Source organism: Chinchilla lanigera, unplaced genomic scaffold, assembly GCF_000276665.1.
Source record: "Chinchilla lanigera isolate Chin_1 unplaced genomic scaffold, ChiLan1.0 scaffold00053, whole genome shotgun sequence".
NCBI lineage: Eukaryota > Metazoa > Chordata > Mammalia > Rodentia > Chinchillidae > Chinchilla > Chinchilla lanigera.
Window position 1 is genome coordinate 3,084,046 of NW_004955454.1, and position 14,306 is coordinate 3,098,351.

The 14,306-nt window shown below is 59.1% G+C and overlaps 4 protein-coding genes across 9 annotated transcripts in view; 2 read left to right on the forward strand and 2 right to left on the reverse strand.

Annotated features, from left to right (window-relative positions):
• Cyhr1 (cysteine/histidine-rich 1) overlaps positions 1-3,127 on the reverse strand; it is a 17,286-nt gene extending 14,159 nt beyond the window's left edge. The window contains exons 1-3 of one of the 4 annotated variants that reach the window (XM_013520071.1): positions 3,039-3,107; positions 2,576-2,780; positions 2,206-2,347 (exon numbers count right to left, since the gene is read on the reverse strand). In XM_013520071.1, coding sequence (XP_013375525.1) covers positions 2,206-2,298 — 93 coding nt within the window. In that variant the 5' untranslated portion in view covers positions 2,299-2,347; positions 2,576-2,780; positions 3,039-3,107. Of the gene's footprint in view, positions 1-1,259; positions 2,037-2,205; positions 2,348-2,575; positions 2,910-3,038 lie in introns of those variants that run through there. The other 3 variants (XM_005395896.2, XM_013520072.1, XM_005395895.2) reach the window with 3 other exon arrangements.
• Positions 3,123-9,871, forward strand: Kifc2 (kinesin family member C2). Of its 2 annotated transcripts, XM_005395892.2 has the most exons (17): positions 3,123-3,490; positions 3,710-3,791; positions 3,943-4,094; positions 4,200-4,338; positions 4,484-4,620; positions 4,703-4,768; positions 4,880-5,008; positions 5,456-5,533; positions 5,649-5,763; positions 5,839-5,948; positions 6,349-6,457; positions 6,568-6,725; positions 7,826-7,930; positions 8,010-8,131; positions 8,224-8,347; positions 8,429-8,815; positions 8,894-9,871. In XM_005395892.2, the coding sequence occupies exons 1-17, from the start codon at positions 3,392-3,394 to the stop codon at positions 9,143-9,145; spliced, it is 2,364 nt and encodes a 787-aa protein (XP_005395949.1). In that variant the 5' UTR covers positions 3,123-3,391; the 3' UTR covers positions 9,146-9,871. The 2 variants fall into 2 exon arrangements, with proteins under 2 accessions (XP_005395949.1, XP_005395950.1); XM_005395893.2 differs by lacking the exon at positions 8,429-8,815.
• A 98-nt stretch (positions 9,872-9,969) lies between these two features.
• Positions 9,970-12,015, reverse strand: Foxh1 (forkhead box H1). Its single transcript, XM_005395891.2, has 3 exons — positions 11,294-12,015; positions 10,919-11,023; positions 9,970-10,821 (listed from the first exon to the last, which is right to left on the reverse strand). Exons 1-3 carry the CDS (start codon positions 11,465-11,467, stop codon positions 9,988-9,990), a joined length of 1,113 nt encoding a protein of 370 aa, XP_005395948.1. The 5' UTR covers positions 11,468-12,015; the 3' UTR covers positions 9,970-9,987.
• A 1,157-nt stretch (positions 12,016-13,172) lies between these two features.
• The window catches only part of Ppp1r16a (protein phosphatase 1, regulatory subunit 16A), a 30,679-nt gene continuing 29,545 nt past the window's right edge, over positions 13,173-14,306 (forward strand). The window contains exon 1 of one of the 2 annotated variants that reach the window (XM_005395898.1): positions 13,173-13,289. The gene's annotated coding sequence lies outside the window, so the exon portion shown is untranslated. Of the gene's footprint in view, positions 13,290-13,319; positions 13,496-14,306 lie in introns of those variants that run through there. The other variant, XM_005395899.2, reaches the window with a different exon arrangement.

Consider the following 14,306-nt stretch of genomic DNA (forward strand, 5'->3'; position numbering starts at 1 on the left):
TAAGGCCGCCGCGCGCCCCTGCTGGTCTCCCGCCGCCGCCGCGACCCCGCAGCCTGCTTGCAGCTCAATGGGCCCCGCCCGCGCGTAACCCCGCAGCAGCCGCGGCCAAAGACCCCGGCGCGGCCGCCATCTTTGTTTTCGCTGCGCTCCCCCCACCCTCCCGCACCACCGCCCCCTCGTCATCCCCATCACGTGGCTCCACGTAGGGCCAATGGGAGTGCCTCCTGGGGCAAGACGGGGTGGCAGCCGGAGCCTACGGACACGGGAGGGCTACTGAGGGCCCGCCTCCAGCAAAAGGTGGCAGGAGGGGGCGGGGCCCAGGAGGCTGGTAGAGGGTGCGCATCTGGGCAAGCTTTTGCGCGCCTCCGGGGTGGTATTCACTTCCCGCGAGCCAACAGGAGGAGTGAGGACCCTCACACCTCTAAATCGGGGTGTGCCTGTGCCTACGCCATTGTCCCCCGAGACTCATGCTTTCCTGTGCCTGGCGCTGGCCTAGCTTGACGGAGTGGAAGGGCACGAACTCGAAAGACCCCGCCCACCACCCCTCTCAGTGTGGTGCAGGACCGGATGTGCGAGCAGAGAGTCTGCGTTGAGAAGGATGTGTTCTTTTCTTTTTTTGTCTTTTTGAGACAGGGTCTCGCTATGCAGTTCAGGCTGGCCTGGAGCTCACTTTGTAGCCCAGGTTGGTCTGGAACTCACAACGATCCTCCTGTCTCAGCCTCCCGAGTGTTGGGATTACAGGCGTGCGCCACCGCGCCTGGCTTATGTTCTAGATCCCTAACCTACTGTTCTGTCCATTCCTCTTTCCTGTTCTTGGCTTTGGACGCTGAAGAGTTCACGCAGGAAACTGAGGGTCTTAGGGAATAGGGCTTGCCTGCTACAGACAGGAGGGCAAGCAGGTAGTAACTGAATCAACCCAGGAAGGAACCTGTGTTTCTGGGAAACCCTGTGGTATTGACCTCTTGTGCCTTTACCAACACAGCCATCAGCCCATGAGGGTCACTGTCCTGGAGGACCACCTACCAGGCTGAGCAAGGGTATCTGAAAATCCACCATGTCCCAGAAAAGCAAGGGCTGAGAACCATGTCTTCTTAGCGCAGGGGTCCTCCTGACAAAGGTGCCAGAAATAGGACAGGTGGAATGAGGCCCCATGCCCATTCCAGCACATTCCCTGTGTTGGCTCAAGGTAATCAGCTGACACCCAGGGATCTTAGGGAAGCTCTCTGAAGGTCCCTCAGTCCTTCTCAAGAACAGGCAGATTTCACTTTCCTGCAGATTTTCTAAGGTTTATTAGCGATCTAGACCCACAACTGTGTCCTACCCAGAAACATCTCAAATGTGCCTGTGACCCTGTCCCTTTCATTCTGGTCTAGATAATCCCTGCATATGACCAGAGAAGGGACAGCTCAAAGGCTCTTCAGACCAGCAAACCTGCCACAGGCCCACTTCAGGAAAAATAAAAAGCCTGTTTTTAGGTGGGGAATACCCAGGAGCAAGCAGGTGAGAAGGGAGATATAACCAGGGCAGAGCCTACTTTCTTGTGTCCACTGTCATTCCCACTGCAGGCGCTGTGTGTGCAAGGCCCAGCAGTAGGCCCAACTGCCTGCAGCCAAGGCCCAGCGACAGATGTCCTCCTTGGGCAACAGCAGCAGCCTATCCTCCTCCAACCGGCTCAGGAGGCCTGCAGCACCCAGCATGGCACCCCCCCACATCCCATAAGTGTTGCCTGTGAAAACAGCCACGATGAGGATGGTCACTGCGACCACTAACAGCACTGCCTGACCAGCCACAGAACAGCCTTCGGGGCCAAGATGGTCACCAGCCACTGCCAGGACCATGCCTCCTCCCAGAAGCAGGTTGGCAGAAGATCGGTCTCCGTTCACCCAGTGGAAATCAAAGGCCAGAAGGGGCAGGCCAATGACTGTGGCCACCCAGGCCCCAGCAAGACAGTCTTCATGTGTGCCCAGCCCTGGGACCAGTGTGGTGGCAGCAGCCAAGGCCTGGAGCAGGAAACCAGCAGCAGCTCCTCGACTTGACTGTCAACACAGGGAAGTGAAGACATGTGGGAAAAAGAGGCCAGGGCCTCACCTTTAGAAAGGAAAGGGTTTGGCATTCTCATGGACACCTGGCCCCAGACACACCTCCCACCACCATTTGGGTAATGCAGGAACTAGGTCCTTAGGGTGTGCGAGTGGGGATACTCACCTGCACAGAGCTCACAGCTGCATGCAGAGACACCACGCCAAGAGCAAGGTGGGACAGGACAGTGCTCCACTCACCCCTCGGCTTGGGGGCCATGGCACCTCGCGCAGTAGTGAGTTTGAGGAGACACGAAGGGGACCTTCAACTTTGGAGAGAAAGAAAAGCCGTGACCTGGAGCCCTAAGACCAGCTTTGCACATGACTGCACATTGGGATGGGTTCAGTCCTAAACTTTCTGCAGCCCTGAGGCCACTGACACACCTGTAGAGAGGAAGGACTAATTTGGCTAGCAAAAACAGGAAAACACGGTTTGGGGTCTGGGTTGGGCGGGTGTGAGCCTAAGTGGGGCACCAGGCGCAGGAGGCAGAACAGACCCTCACGGAGCCCTCTGAGTCTCAGCAATAAGGAGGCGCAGTCCTCGACGCCAGGTCCGGAGGAGTGACGGCGCAGGCCTGCCAGCGGCCGCCACCCCAACACCAGAATTGCTCACAGCCGTCGTCGTCTTCGGCAGCCCGGACGAGTGCGGCCTGGCGCGGCCACCAGCGAGAGGAGCGGAGGCTAGAGCGGCCGGGGCGGGGCCTGGGGAGGCGAGTGGGAGGCTCTAGGAGCGAGTGGGGTTTGATGGGAGCCAGTCGTGGCTAGGAGAAAGGGCTCTCTACCGGCCAGCGTGTGGAGCCCGGGACCGTGAAGGACTTGGGGCGGAGGGAGGTCTGGGCGGGCTTTCAGGCGGGGCGGGGCTTGGAGGAAGGGGCGGTTATCCAGGTTGTGGGCGTGGCTACAAGGGAGGGGCGGGGCATCTCCAGAGGCCGGGCTTTTAGGGGCGGAGTCCTTGCGCACCTGTGCCCCGGTGGTACCCTAACATGGAGTGGTGGGGGCTCTCCGCGAAGGACGAGAAGGATTCTGGTGGAGGTGGAGGTGCGGCAGCCGTGGGCGCTTTCAGCTCCGGAGTCCACGAAGTTGGGACAAGGGGTCACGAGAAGGGCGAGCCCGGGGGCGGCTGAAGGGGATGCCTGTTCCGGGGACCCTAGTCCTGTGCTCGCCATTTGGCTCACACCCTCCGCTCGCTGGAGCGGGGCCGTGGGGGCGGCCGCCGCGAGCATGCGCGCCGGCACTGCGGCGGGCGGGTGTGGAGTCGGGGCGCGGGGACGCGGGGCGGCACGAAGCGGGGCCCTCTGCCGCCCCGCGCGCCCATGTACGCCTTCTACTCGCTGCTCATCTACATATTCTACAGCCTCTTTCGCAGGGATGGCGGTGCAGCGGCGACCGCCGACCCCGGGGACCCCGCTCAGGTGAGCAGGGTGGGGCCTGCATCGTAGGTCGACCCCCGCCCCCACCCCGAAATCGGGTGGCGGCAAGCCGGTGTCCTCAGGGAGCTATGGACGACTCACGTTTCGGTCTGGGTATTGGAAGCGTAGACCTTGGCCCCCATCTTTCTAGCCCAGTTCCCGGAAAGGAGCCCCACAGGCTGCATGCCACCTCCTCAGGGCCACCCTCTTCCTCCTTTCTAGAGAGCCCACTGCAAGCCCAGGGGTCGCCGTCGCCCTGACCAGCTCACACCAGAACTGTGGACTGAGCTGACCGGTCTGGCCGGTAGGTGCGACCTGGGCACTGCAGGGGCCTTGTGGGAGCCTGGCAGTTGGGGAAGAGGGAGGGGTGTTGCAATCTTATCGGGAGGGAGAGGAGGCTCAGCCTATAACGTGTGACAGGGAATGCCTCTCCCTCCCATTACCTGACCTCACAGGCAGGTCGGTGTCCGAAGATGGGCGACAAGAGGGAGCTGAGGGGCCCTCAGCTGAGGTGTCCTTAGAAGAGGCTCTCACACGCCTGGCTGAATTCCTCTCAGTCCAGCTAGGAGCAGAAGAGAGCTCTGGGAACCCTCCTCACCTGAGCAAGGTGAGCCCGGGGAGGGACTCAGCAACCACTTCTCTCTCCCTAACCCTTGTGGTGCCCGGTTCTGCTCCCCAGTCTCTTCTGCTCTAATTGTTATCTCCTACACAGCCTACGGATGTCCCCCCATTGCTGACAGTGACAAGTCAGCTCTTGGCTCTTCTGGCATGGATTCGGAGTCCTCAGGGCAGACAGGTCCTGCTGCAAGGGACTCAGCCAGCCTCCAACCTGCAGCCTCCCATTCCAGATGGTTTGTAAGGGGTACCCTCTATGGAAAGACTAAAGCCCATCAGAACCTGGGTGGCCTGGAACCCTGGGTCCTAAGCCCAGCTCTGCTCATGAGGAGAATTCAGGCCAGACACCTCTTCAGTCCTAATTGGGCCCACTCTCTCCAGGATCCCCCTTGAAAGAAGAAAGCCCTTCCCCTGGGCCAGGAGAAGTACTAGGAGAAGAGGCCCAGGGTCAGCAGGCTTCCCAATTGGAGGAGGAACAGAGAGCTTGGCAGCGACTGGAGCAGCTCATTCTTGGACAGGTGAGGGATCCAGGAACAGCAGATAGTAGGGGGTATGAGTGCTGAAAAAAGAATTCCATCCTGTTCCCTGACTCCTCTGCAGCTGGAAGAGCTGAAGCAGCAGCTTGAGCAGCAAGAGGAAGAATTGGGTAGACTGCGCCTAGAAGTGGTGAGACTTGGGGTTGGGGGTAAAAGGAGTTGGATGCCAGGGAGCCTGCCCACAGGGAACTGGCAGGAGGACCACTTTCAGCTGGGTCCTGAGGGTACTTCTCTTTGCTAGGGAGCGACAGACTCAGAGAAAAGGGTTCAGCATCTCACACTGGAGAATGAGGCCCTGAAACAGAGTCTAAGTCTCACTCGAGATCTTCTGCTGCACTGGGGTCCCAGCCCCTTCACCAGAGCCCCACAGGTACCCTGCTCCTTGGCTATGCCTTCCTTGTAGCACAGACTCTTGAATACTCAACATCCATAGGGCCCAAGCCTCATAGGACTTCATGCTTGGAGAAGCAGGGGGCCATCTCTGACTATGGGCAGGCCCTGGGAGAAGCAGGGGGCCATCTCTGACTATGGGCAGGCCCTGGGAGAAGCAGGGGGCCATCTCTGACTATGGGCAGGCCCTGGGATGGTTTAAGGCAGACTCATCCGGGAAGTTGCCCATGGGAGAATCCCCTTCATGGCTGAGTGCCTGACCTCAGGAGAGCAGAGAGACGGAAAGGAATCTTGCATGGAGTTTGGAAGCACAGGTTCAGTGGTGCCTGCTACCTTGGCTTCCTCATCTGTGTAATGTGACCACAGAATGCCCCTCCCTCAATTCCCACCTAGCTCCATAACCTATCTGACTCCCACCTTCCTGCAGGAGGAAGCAGAAGCATTGTTGGAGCTCCAGGGCCGGCTTCAGGAGGCCCAGGATACCACAGAAGCCCTCCGAGTTCAGGTGGGGTTGGGGGCTGGGGTGAGAAAAGCGGGGATGCTGGGAGGAGGTATCTGGGACAAGGCCTGGTAAGTGCCTGTTTCCTCAGTGACAGGGGTGGGGTTGGGGGGTGGGGCAGCTGGGGGTGCAGGAGGTGCAGCTGCAGGGCCTTCGAGGGGCCCTCCAGCAGCTCCAGCAGGAGACGGAGCAGAACTGCAGACGGGAACTGCAGCAGGTGCATGGGCAACTAGCAGGTAAGGACTGGGGCAGAGGGCTCATGAAAGGGCCTGGAGTGTGGGCTTTCCCTCGCAATGGCCTTCCCCTTCCAGGACTACGGGCACGGATGGCCAGCCTGCGCCAAGGTTGTGGGGACCTCCGAGGATTGGTCAGCACCTTTACTCAGAGCTGTCAGGGTTCGCTGAGTGAGGCCAGGGGCCAGGTCAGCACCCCTTGCCTTCTAGGACCTTCTCTGTGGGAAGCCTATTCACTGTTCTGGGAGTATTTCTCCTTTCCCAGCTCTGGGGAGCTACCTATACTAGTGAGTCAGTTGTAGGCTCTGGGACCCGAACAACTTCTGCATGGCTGTCCGACCTCACTTCTGTCCGTTTAAGCTGATAATTCCTTAGAAGCCCAGAGAGACAGATGATAGGGTATTCTTACCTATTCTTATGTTCTATCCCAAGTCCACTGAATGATGTCCCCACAGGCCTAAGGTCACTGAAAGGTGTAGACTCCCATAACTGGTGGCCACACTATGGCTCCATTTTGCTCTCAATACCCTATTCCACCTGGAGCTGTTTGGACCTGTCTTTGCCTTTCTCACATCCTTGTTCTCTCAGGTATCCTGGGCCCTGGGGGCACTATCGGCTGGAGGCTCTGGGACTCAGCTCCCTGATGAGCATCAGGGGTCCCCAACTGGATGCCAAGGAAGGCTGCTGGAACTCAAGGGTATGGTGAACTTGGGAGGTGGTGCAATGAGAAGGTCAGACTGGAGGAAGTGGAGCCTTTCTGTGCTTCAGGACCAAGGAGGCAATTTCTGTGCTGAATCCCCATGGCAGGAAATATCCGTGTGCTGTGTCGGTTGAGACCAGGGACACCCTCCAGCCTAGTGAGTGTGGAGCCCGGACCAGGGGGCACTGTCACCACCTGTTATCGAGGGCGCCAACGTCGCTTCTGCCTAGACTGGGTCTTCCCTCCAGATGCCAGCCAGGAAGAGGTAAGAGCCACCTTTTGCTCAGAATCCCCTGAAATCTGGAAGAGGCTTATTTCCTCCTACCCTGTCTATAGGAGGAAGGGTGACTGAGCTCCAGGAGAGAAGGGAAGGGAGCTGCCAGAGGCTCTGGGAGGAAGCACTGATTATTTAGCTGGGTGGGGTGATACGTAGCCCTTCTGGACAGGGTTCTTCAACCCAGTGTGTCTGGTCAAAGATTTCTGTTACCAATCCTTTGTGTTCCCCATTTCTGCACCTCCACATCCATCTAGTCAAGGACTCAGTCCCACCTTGACCATCAGCCACGACTTCAAGCAGAGGTGACAGGTACATAGTTACCAGCAACTTTCTGGCAGGAAAGCTGGCCATGTTGTTTTTCAAAAGGTTGCTGTGTCCAGTTGCCAATGAGAGGAATATTTCTGTCCCATCCACAGCTCAGCCACTTTGCTGCACCTCTCAGTATGGGGCTAGAGCAGTCCTCAATGATCACTATCCCTTACACCCCTGGAGCCCGCCCTAGGCTCATCCTCTATATGCCAAGTGCTGCTGTGGTCCTCTCTCAAGAAGTGTCAGAGAGCTGGGCGCGGTGGCGCATGCCTGTAATCCCAGCACTCGGAAGGCTGAGGCAGGAGGATTGTTGTGAATTTGAGACCAGCCTGGGCTACAAAGTGAGCTCAAGGGCAGCCTGAACTACATAGTGAGACCCTGTCTCAAAAAGACCAAAAAAAAAAAAAAAAAAAAAAAAAAAAAAAAAAAAAAAAAAAAGCAGAGAGAAATGACACAAAAGAGAACCACAGGAAGGACGAGTAACTTGCTTCAGTCACACCTACCTTTGGATCAGATGGTCAAGCCCAGCACCTGGCCTGAACCCTGCTGCCCGGGACTCCTAAGTACACCTCAGGACTTCACATTCTCTGCAGTCTGTTTCCTTTTCATTTCCAAGAAGGCAGAGGGTGTTGCTGGGAGACCTTGTGATTTCTGGAGCCACCTTGCAGGGGAATTACTCTGCTCTTAACTTTGTTCGCTGAACTTCTCACCCTTCTAGATCCTGACTAGGGACCGGAGGGCTGGGCTCAGAGCACTTCTCCCCATCCCCCTGCCTCCAGGTCTTTAGGGAGCTAGAACCAGCTGTGCTGTCCTGCCTCCGAGGCTACAGTGTCTGCATCTTCACCTACGGTCAGACCGGGACTGGGAAGACCTACAGCATGGAGGTGGGGTGGGGGCCACACTTGGGGGGAAAGGCTCCAGGCGTGGATGTGAACCCAAAGTGGTACCCCACACTGTCCTCAGGGCCCACCTGAGGACCCTGGCATAGCTCCCAGGGCACTGCAGTCCCTGTTCCGGGAGATGGGGGCTGGAGGGCAGCACCGAGTGACCCTCAGCATGGTGGAGATCTACAACGAGGCAGTCAGGTCAGGCCTCTCCCTTTTTCCTTGCCCCTGGCCCAGCATCTCTTCAATTAGCCCTAGAGCCCAGGAACCAGGGTGTTTCCTTTTCTCCCCAGGGACCTTTTGGCCCCAGGACCCCCAGAGCGCTTGGCAGTGAGGCAGGGCCCAGCCAGCCAAGGGGGCATCCAGGTGGCTGGCCTCACCCACTGGGACGTACCAAACCTGGAGACCCTGCACCAGGTAGGGCTGCCTTCTAATCCTTCTCTCCCCCTACCCCCGGCCTGGAGCTATCCCAGGCAACCCAGTGGCTCCACCCTCCAGATGCTGAGTGTGGGGAGGAGCAACAGGGCCACCGCAGCTACTGCCATGAATACACGGAGCTCGCGCTCTCACGCTCTGGTTACTCTGACGCTGCGGGCGGCGTACCCCCCACGAGGCCCTAGCCCCGCAGGCACACTGCACCTGGTGGACCTGGCGGGATCTGAGCGTGCATGGAAGGCAGGGGTGGCCAGTGTGCCGCGGGGTGACCCGAACAGCGCACAGCGTCTGCGGGAAGCGCAGACCATCAACCGCTCACTACTGGCACTGGGAGGCGTGATGGCTGCACTGCGCTCCCGCCGGCCACACGTGCCCTTCCGCGACTCGCAGCTCACGCGCCTGCTGCAGCCTGCGCTCGGCCCGGGGGCCACTGCGGTGCTCCTGCTCCAGGTGGGGGCCAATGGAGGTGTGGGCATGGGGGACCGAAGCGTGTGCGCAGAGCCTGCCCACCAGTGCTGCTTTCTGCAGATCTCCACTCGGTTGGAGGACCTTGGGGAGACCGTCTGCTCACTTAAGTTCGCCGAACGAGTGGGTCAAGTGGAGCTGGGCCCTGCCCGGCGCCAGAAGACCCCGCGATCCGGGACACCCTCCTCCCTCAGCACTGATACCCCACTCACTGAGACCGCCTGCACCCCTACACCCTCTCCAGGCAGCCAAAGTCCCAGCCCCCATGGGGACTCTGGTTTGGTTCTTGCGCCCCCAGGGGACCTGCCCCCTTAGTTCTAGGCCGGTGGAAGGGGCCTGGGTGCCCCTCTGCTGGCAGAGGCAGCTTAAGAGCCCCTGTACCGCATCTCCCAGGACAACCTGCTTGACCTCTGGAGGACAATTGCCCCCCAATCTCCTCTCTTCCACCCCTGGCCAGAGAAGTGTTATGCCTGGAGAAATGGTTGTGCCCCACCCCATTGGGCCAGAGGCCCTCAGCTCCCTCCTTATCACCATTTGCTCTTATCACAGCACACAGCGGGAGATCCCAGAGCTACAGGAGCCAGACCCCAGCCAAGTGGCTTCCCAAGTCACCACCTCTGTCCCCAAAAAACCAGACTTGGCATTAAAATGCTGTACATTTCTTTACTATTATCTCCCCCATCATCTTCACCCCAAGACTATGTAGGGTCTAGTTTTTATTCCCTTACCCTTTTCCCAAAAGGTGCTACCTCCTTCCCAGACAGTTGAGGGAGGCAGGACTTCAGGCTGGACCTACCATTAGGCTCTCCCTCCCCCAGCCTGGAGCCAGCAAGGGGAGGGGACAGATGGTGATGGATGGATAAATGGATGGTGGTGGCCTGAAGGTGAGACCAAGAAGGGCTACTCCAGGCTGAGCCCTGTTCCTCCAGCTTTGCCCCTGGGTGTGGGGGAAGCAGGGGCATGACTGACCTGGGCCCGGGTCCTGAATAGTTGGGCTGCAACCCTTTCTGGGGTAGACCAATAAACATTGTGGACTCTCAACAAGGCTGGTATTTCAAGGCTGTTGTGAATTCTGTGAACATCCTCCTCCTAGCCGAAACAAGGCTCCCTATCAAGCTGGGGGTGTTGGGGTGGGGGCAGCCCCTGTCCTGGGAACTTCACAGGCTGTACCAGGAGAGCAGCCAGCCTGGGACAGGGGCAGCCAGGTCCCGAGGGTGGCTCACCCACACATCATAGATACTTTTGTTGGGTGGCACCCCCTGAAAGAGGGAGTCGAGATCCCACAGCAGCCCCGGGGAAGCTCCAGACTCAGGGGCAACCCCCCAATAGGCTGGACTGGTTGAAGGTGGGCATTGGGGACAGGAAGTGGGTGGCAGTGGGGCCAAGGGCATTACCACATTGGGGGTATAAATGGGCAAGTAGGAGGTGGGCAGCTGTCCCCACAAAGAGGTTCTGCATTCCCCACTGGGCAGCCCCCCAGGGTCTAGACTACCCTGTAGTACATGGAGGGGCCAGGTTGTGGGTTGTGGGGACAGTGTCGAGGGCCCAATGACTGTTCCTTGGGAAGTGTCCCCCTCCACTGTTGTGGGCCCCTGGAGAGGGCAGAGGGGCCATAGAGGCCTCTCAGAGGAGGGAAGTGGTGGAGTGGGCACCACCTCCTCCCCACTGCACCCCAGGCCTGCCTGAGCTGGGCTGCACTGTCTAGCTGGGTTAGGCTGCTGGGGCCAGGGTGCCTCCTCCTGAGGTTGCCCTAGCAGGGACTTGATGCTGAAGCCCTCGCTGGGCTGTGGCTGAGGACTGGGTGTCCTGTAGGGCCGGCCGTGCAGCACATAGGGGCTTAGGTCCTTGGCGAAGGCTCTGCACGTGCCCCGGTTCTGCCAGCGCCGGCACAGGGCGGTGTTCTGCAGGCGCAGTGCCTCCGCTGGGATCAGGCTCACATCAACTGCCCAGAAGTTGCCTTTGGCTTGGGGCTTCGAAGGGTCCTTGGGCACCTGGGGGGTGTTGGGCTTGGGTGGGACCGTCCAACCCCAGATGCTCAGGGCTTCCACAACCACCCAGCCCCCGGGCTCCGACCCTCCCTTGCCAAACCTTGTGGAAGCATCGGTTGGAGGAAAGGTTGTGGCGAATGGAGTCCTTCCAGCCCTCATAGTCATCCCTGAAGAAGGGGAAAACGGCCTGGACCTGCCGGATGATCTGAAAGCAGGCAGCGGCCAGCGCCATGAGCCAGGTGGGTGGCAACACTCACCCCTCCCCCACAGCGAGGCACCCCCCCACACACGGAGGAACACTTCTGTGCCTGAGGGTAATTTTTAGGGTTCCAGGGACTGAACCCCTCAACTCCCACACTGGTAGAGCTGGGTGTGGTAGGAGGCAGCTGAGGTTCAACCAAAGCCTGGGGCGGGTGGGTAAAGGGTCTGGGAAAGGGGCAACCAGGAATGTGGGGGAATGTGGGGATCTTCTCACCTGGGCCAGCTTCAGCCTGCGGGAAGGTGCAGCCTGAATCACCAAGGCGATCATGGCCAAGTAGGTGTACGGGGGTTTGTCATGTCGCAGGTATCTTTTCTTCCTCCTCTTGGGGGGCTTTGAGGGTGACTCTGCCTCCAGGAGCCCCAGGTGGGTGTTGCTGCAGGGCCCCATGTGGGTGTGGGGGCTGGCAGCGTGGTCCAAAGCCTGGCTTAGAGGAGGTTCAGGGCTGCCAGAGAGTGTGGCAAGTTTGGGCCGGAGCCGGAGGCCGGGTCAGAGCCGGCGGGCCAGACCCTTTATCATTCTTATGGAAGGGGGAGGGGAAAGAGAGGAAGAGGCTGTGGGGGAGGGGAGCATGCAAGGGCTGCCACAATTAGCAGGTTTCAGTTAATCTGAAAGGGAGGGGCAGAGAGGATTCCAGTGGGGACTTCTGGTGACCTCTTGAAGCCACCATCCCATTCCGGGTTGCCTTTGGGTGATGGCATCTCCTGTGAGGTAGGAGGAAAATCTTCAAGGGGCCTGTGGCCCAGGATTGCTTTGCCTGGGCCAGGGCTCCAGCTCCCACCTAAAGGCTGGGGAGTAACTTGCCCTTGTCAAGCTGCTGAGCATTCAGGAGCATCCTGAATCCTGGGGGCTGAATGTGATTAGAAGGCTTCCTTGGGGGCTGGGGATTTAGCTCAGCAGCAAAGCGCCTGCCTGGCAAGCGCAAGGTCGTGAGTTCGGTTCCCGGTACTGGAGAAAAAAAAAAAAAAAAAAAAAAAAAAAAAAAAAAAAAGAAGGCTTCCTGGACAGAGAGGCCATGAAGCCTCCACCCCAGGAGCAAAAGGGAGATACAATGGCTTCAAGTGATTTTCCCACGAGCACGGTACAGGAACCCAGGTGGGATTTTCATCTTCTCTTCCTGGCCCTCTTATCTGTGGCTCTGCCTGTGGGATCAGTCAGGATATGTGCTCTGTATCTGCCCCCAAACCACGGTTCTCTTCACACTGGGCAAGTTTGCTCAAGAGGGTATCTGGGCCAGAGCACCATCAGTGGTGGTTGGTGCTGGTAGCACGGCACGGCGCTCTCAGACCGCAAGGAGCCCTTTCCTAACCTGCTGCATACGGTGTGTGTTTAGCACCTGGACTCAGGGAAGAGAAGCACCCCTAGTACATTGGAGGACAGGGCTTGGGGCAAAAATGGAGGATAACTGTGGGGTATCACTGCACCTGCCCACCCATCCTTGGTTGGGTTGGGCCCCTTTCCTTGATGATCTGCGACTCTCAGAGACCCCCTCTGGCTCTCTCTGGGCTCCTGTCTTTTTTTTTTTTTTTTTTCCCCACTTACAGGGCTTTCTCCTCCCTTCCCTTTCTGGACTTTCTCTGAAGGGTCCTTGTGTCCTAAAGCCTTTTAGCCTCACTCTTGAGGGCATCACTCCTCGAAGTCGCCCCCTGCACTGTCCTGCCCAGCTCCTCCTCTCCAGTAGCCACTGTCCGCACCCACCTCCCGTTTTCCTGCCCCTACCCCAGCAGCTGCCCATTTCTCCGGTGCAGCTCTAGCCCTTCTGCCTCAGCACACGCCACTGCCTCCACCCACCCATGGTGTCTTTGCTTTGAACAGTGGATTCCTCCTACCCATCCTTCACAGCCCAGCATATAGACAGGAGACTACCCTTCTAAGAACATTTGACCACCTGCCCTTCCCGCCCCTCCCGGGCCCAGAGGAAGTCTGCGCAGCAGAGAGGAGCAAACGACACGCTCCCGAAGCCTCCTAGACTTTCCCGGGATAGGTTCCACCCATGGCGAGCGCTCCCCAAAGTCCCTCCCGCCTCCCGCCTCCCGCCTCCCGCCCCCCGCTTCGGGCTCCCACAGGTCACCGCGGCTTCCGCTGCGGCCCGGAAGTGTCGCGTTGCCATGGCGAGGCTCCGCGCGGGGCCCGCCCCCGCGGTGCCTACTGAAGCAAGGGGCCGACTGACCAGCGTGGGGGTCCGATCGAGCGCCCCGCCTGCGAGGTTGAGGTGAGGCTCGTCCTGCAGGCGGGCGGTGGGGAGCAGGCCGGGCCCGGCGGGCTACTGGGCCGGCGAAGGCGCGAGCGAGGGCGCCGGAGGAGCAGGCCGGGAGGGCTGAGAATGCAGAGGTTGGGAGACGCTTCCAGAAGAGGCCGCTCTTGGAGGCTCCCGGATCTAAGCGTGAAGACGTTGTGTTCTTGCAACCTGTTGGTCAGGTGGGCATTGCTCGAACGGACTTATTTTTAGGTGAGGACATTCAGGCCGCAGAAGAGAAAGGATTTGCCCAGGTGTGGGGGGAGTTTGTAGTTAGGCGAGAGGATAAACTGGAGCTTCTCGGGGATTGAAGTGCCTGCGCTTGTAGGTGGGCGCTGAGGCTGCACCTCGTAGATTGAGCTGATTTGGGCCGCTGGCTGAGCCTCAGAGGCTCAGGGCATGATGGAGTTAATTTCCACGGGATTAAAGAGGAGAGGGCTGTGTGGAGGAGTTACCCAGGCTGTGGGGGCCAGAGCAGGGCTAGCCTTCCCCACAGCTAGGTGCTTTCCCGTCCTCCTGGTCGTACTTGGAGGTGCAGGTGCAGGAGGTGGTTTTCTCAAACTTTCTGTAGCCCAGCAGTGAGCCCTCCTGGACGCTCCCCCACCTTACTTTCTCTGGCCGGATTGGGATTTCCCAGGGAGGTGTGTCTTACCTGTAGCAGCCAGGTTCTGCTAAGGCCCCCTAGTTTACTTCAGGGACTCAGAGCCACCACTGGCCCAGCTCGGGAGCTCCAGCACGGGGAGGACGGAGGTCACTTTCTGAGGGGTGGTGGCTGACTGGTGGGATCTGTACAGATGTTGGTTCCATCTTTGTCATTGTGACAAAAGTTGAGGGCCCTGAGGCACTATCCGCCAGCCCCTGGCCCAAGTCCCCAGTTTTCCCCAGGGCTGGGATGGAGATATTTTAGCGGGTTCTTCCCTCCTGATGCCTGGGCTGGGTTTTCCTCCTTTTGGCTGGGGCCTTCCCTCTTGTCTCTTTTTTTTTTTTTTTTTT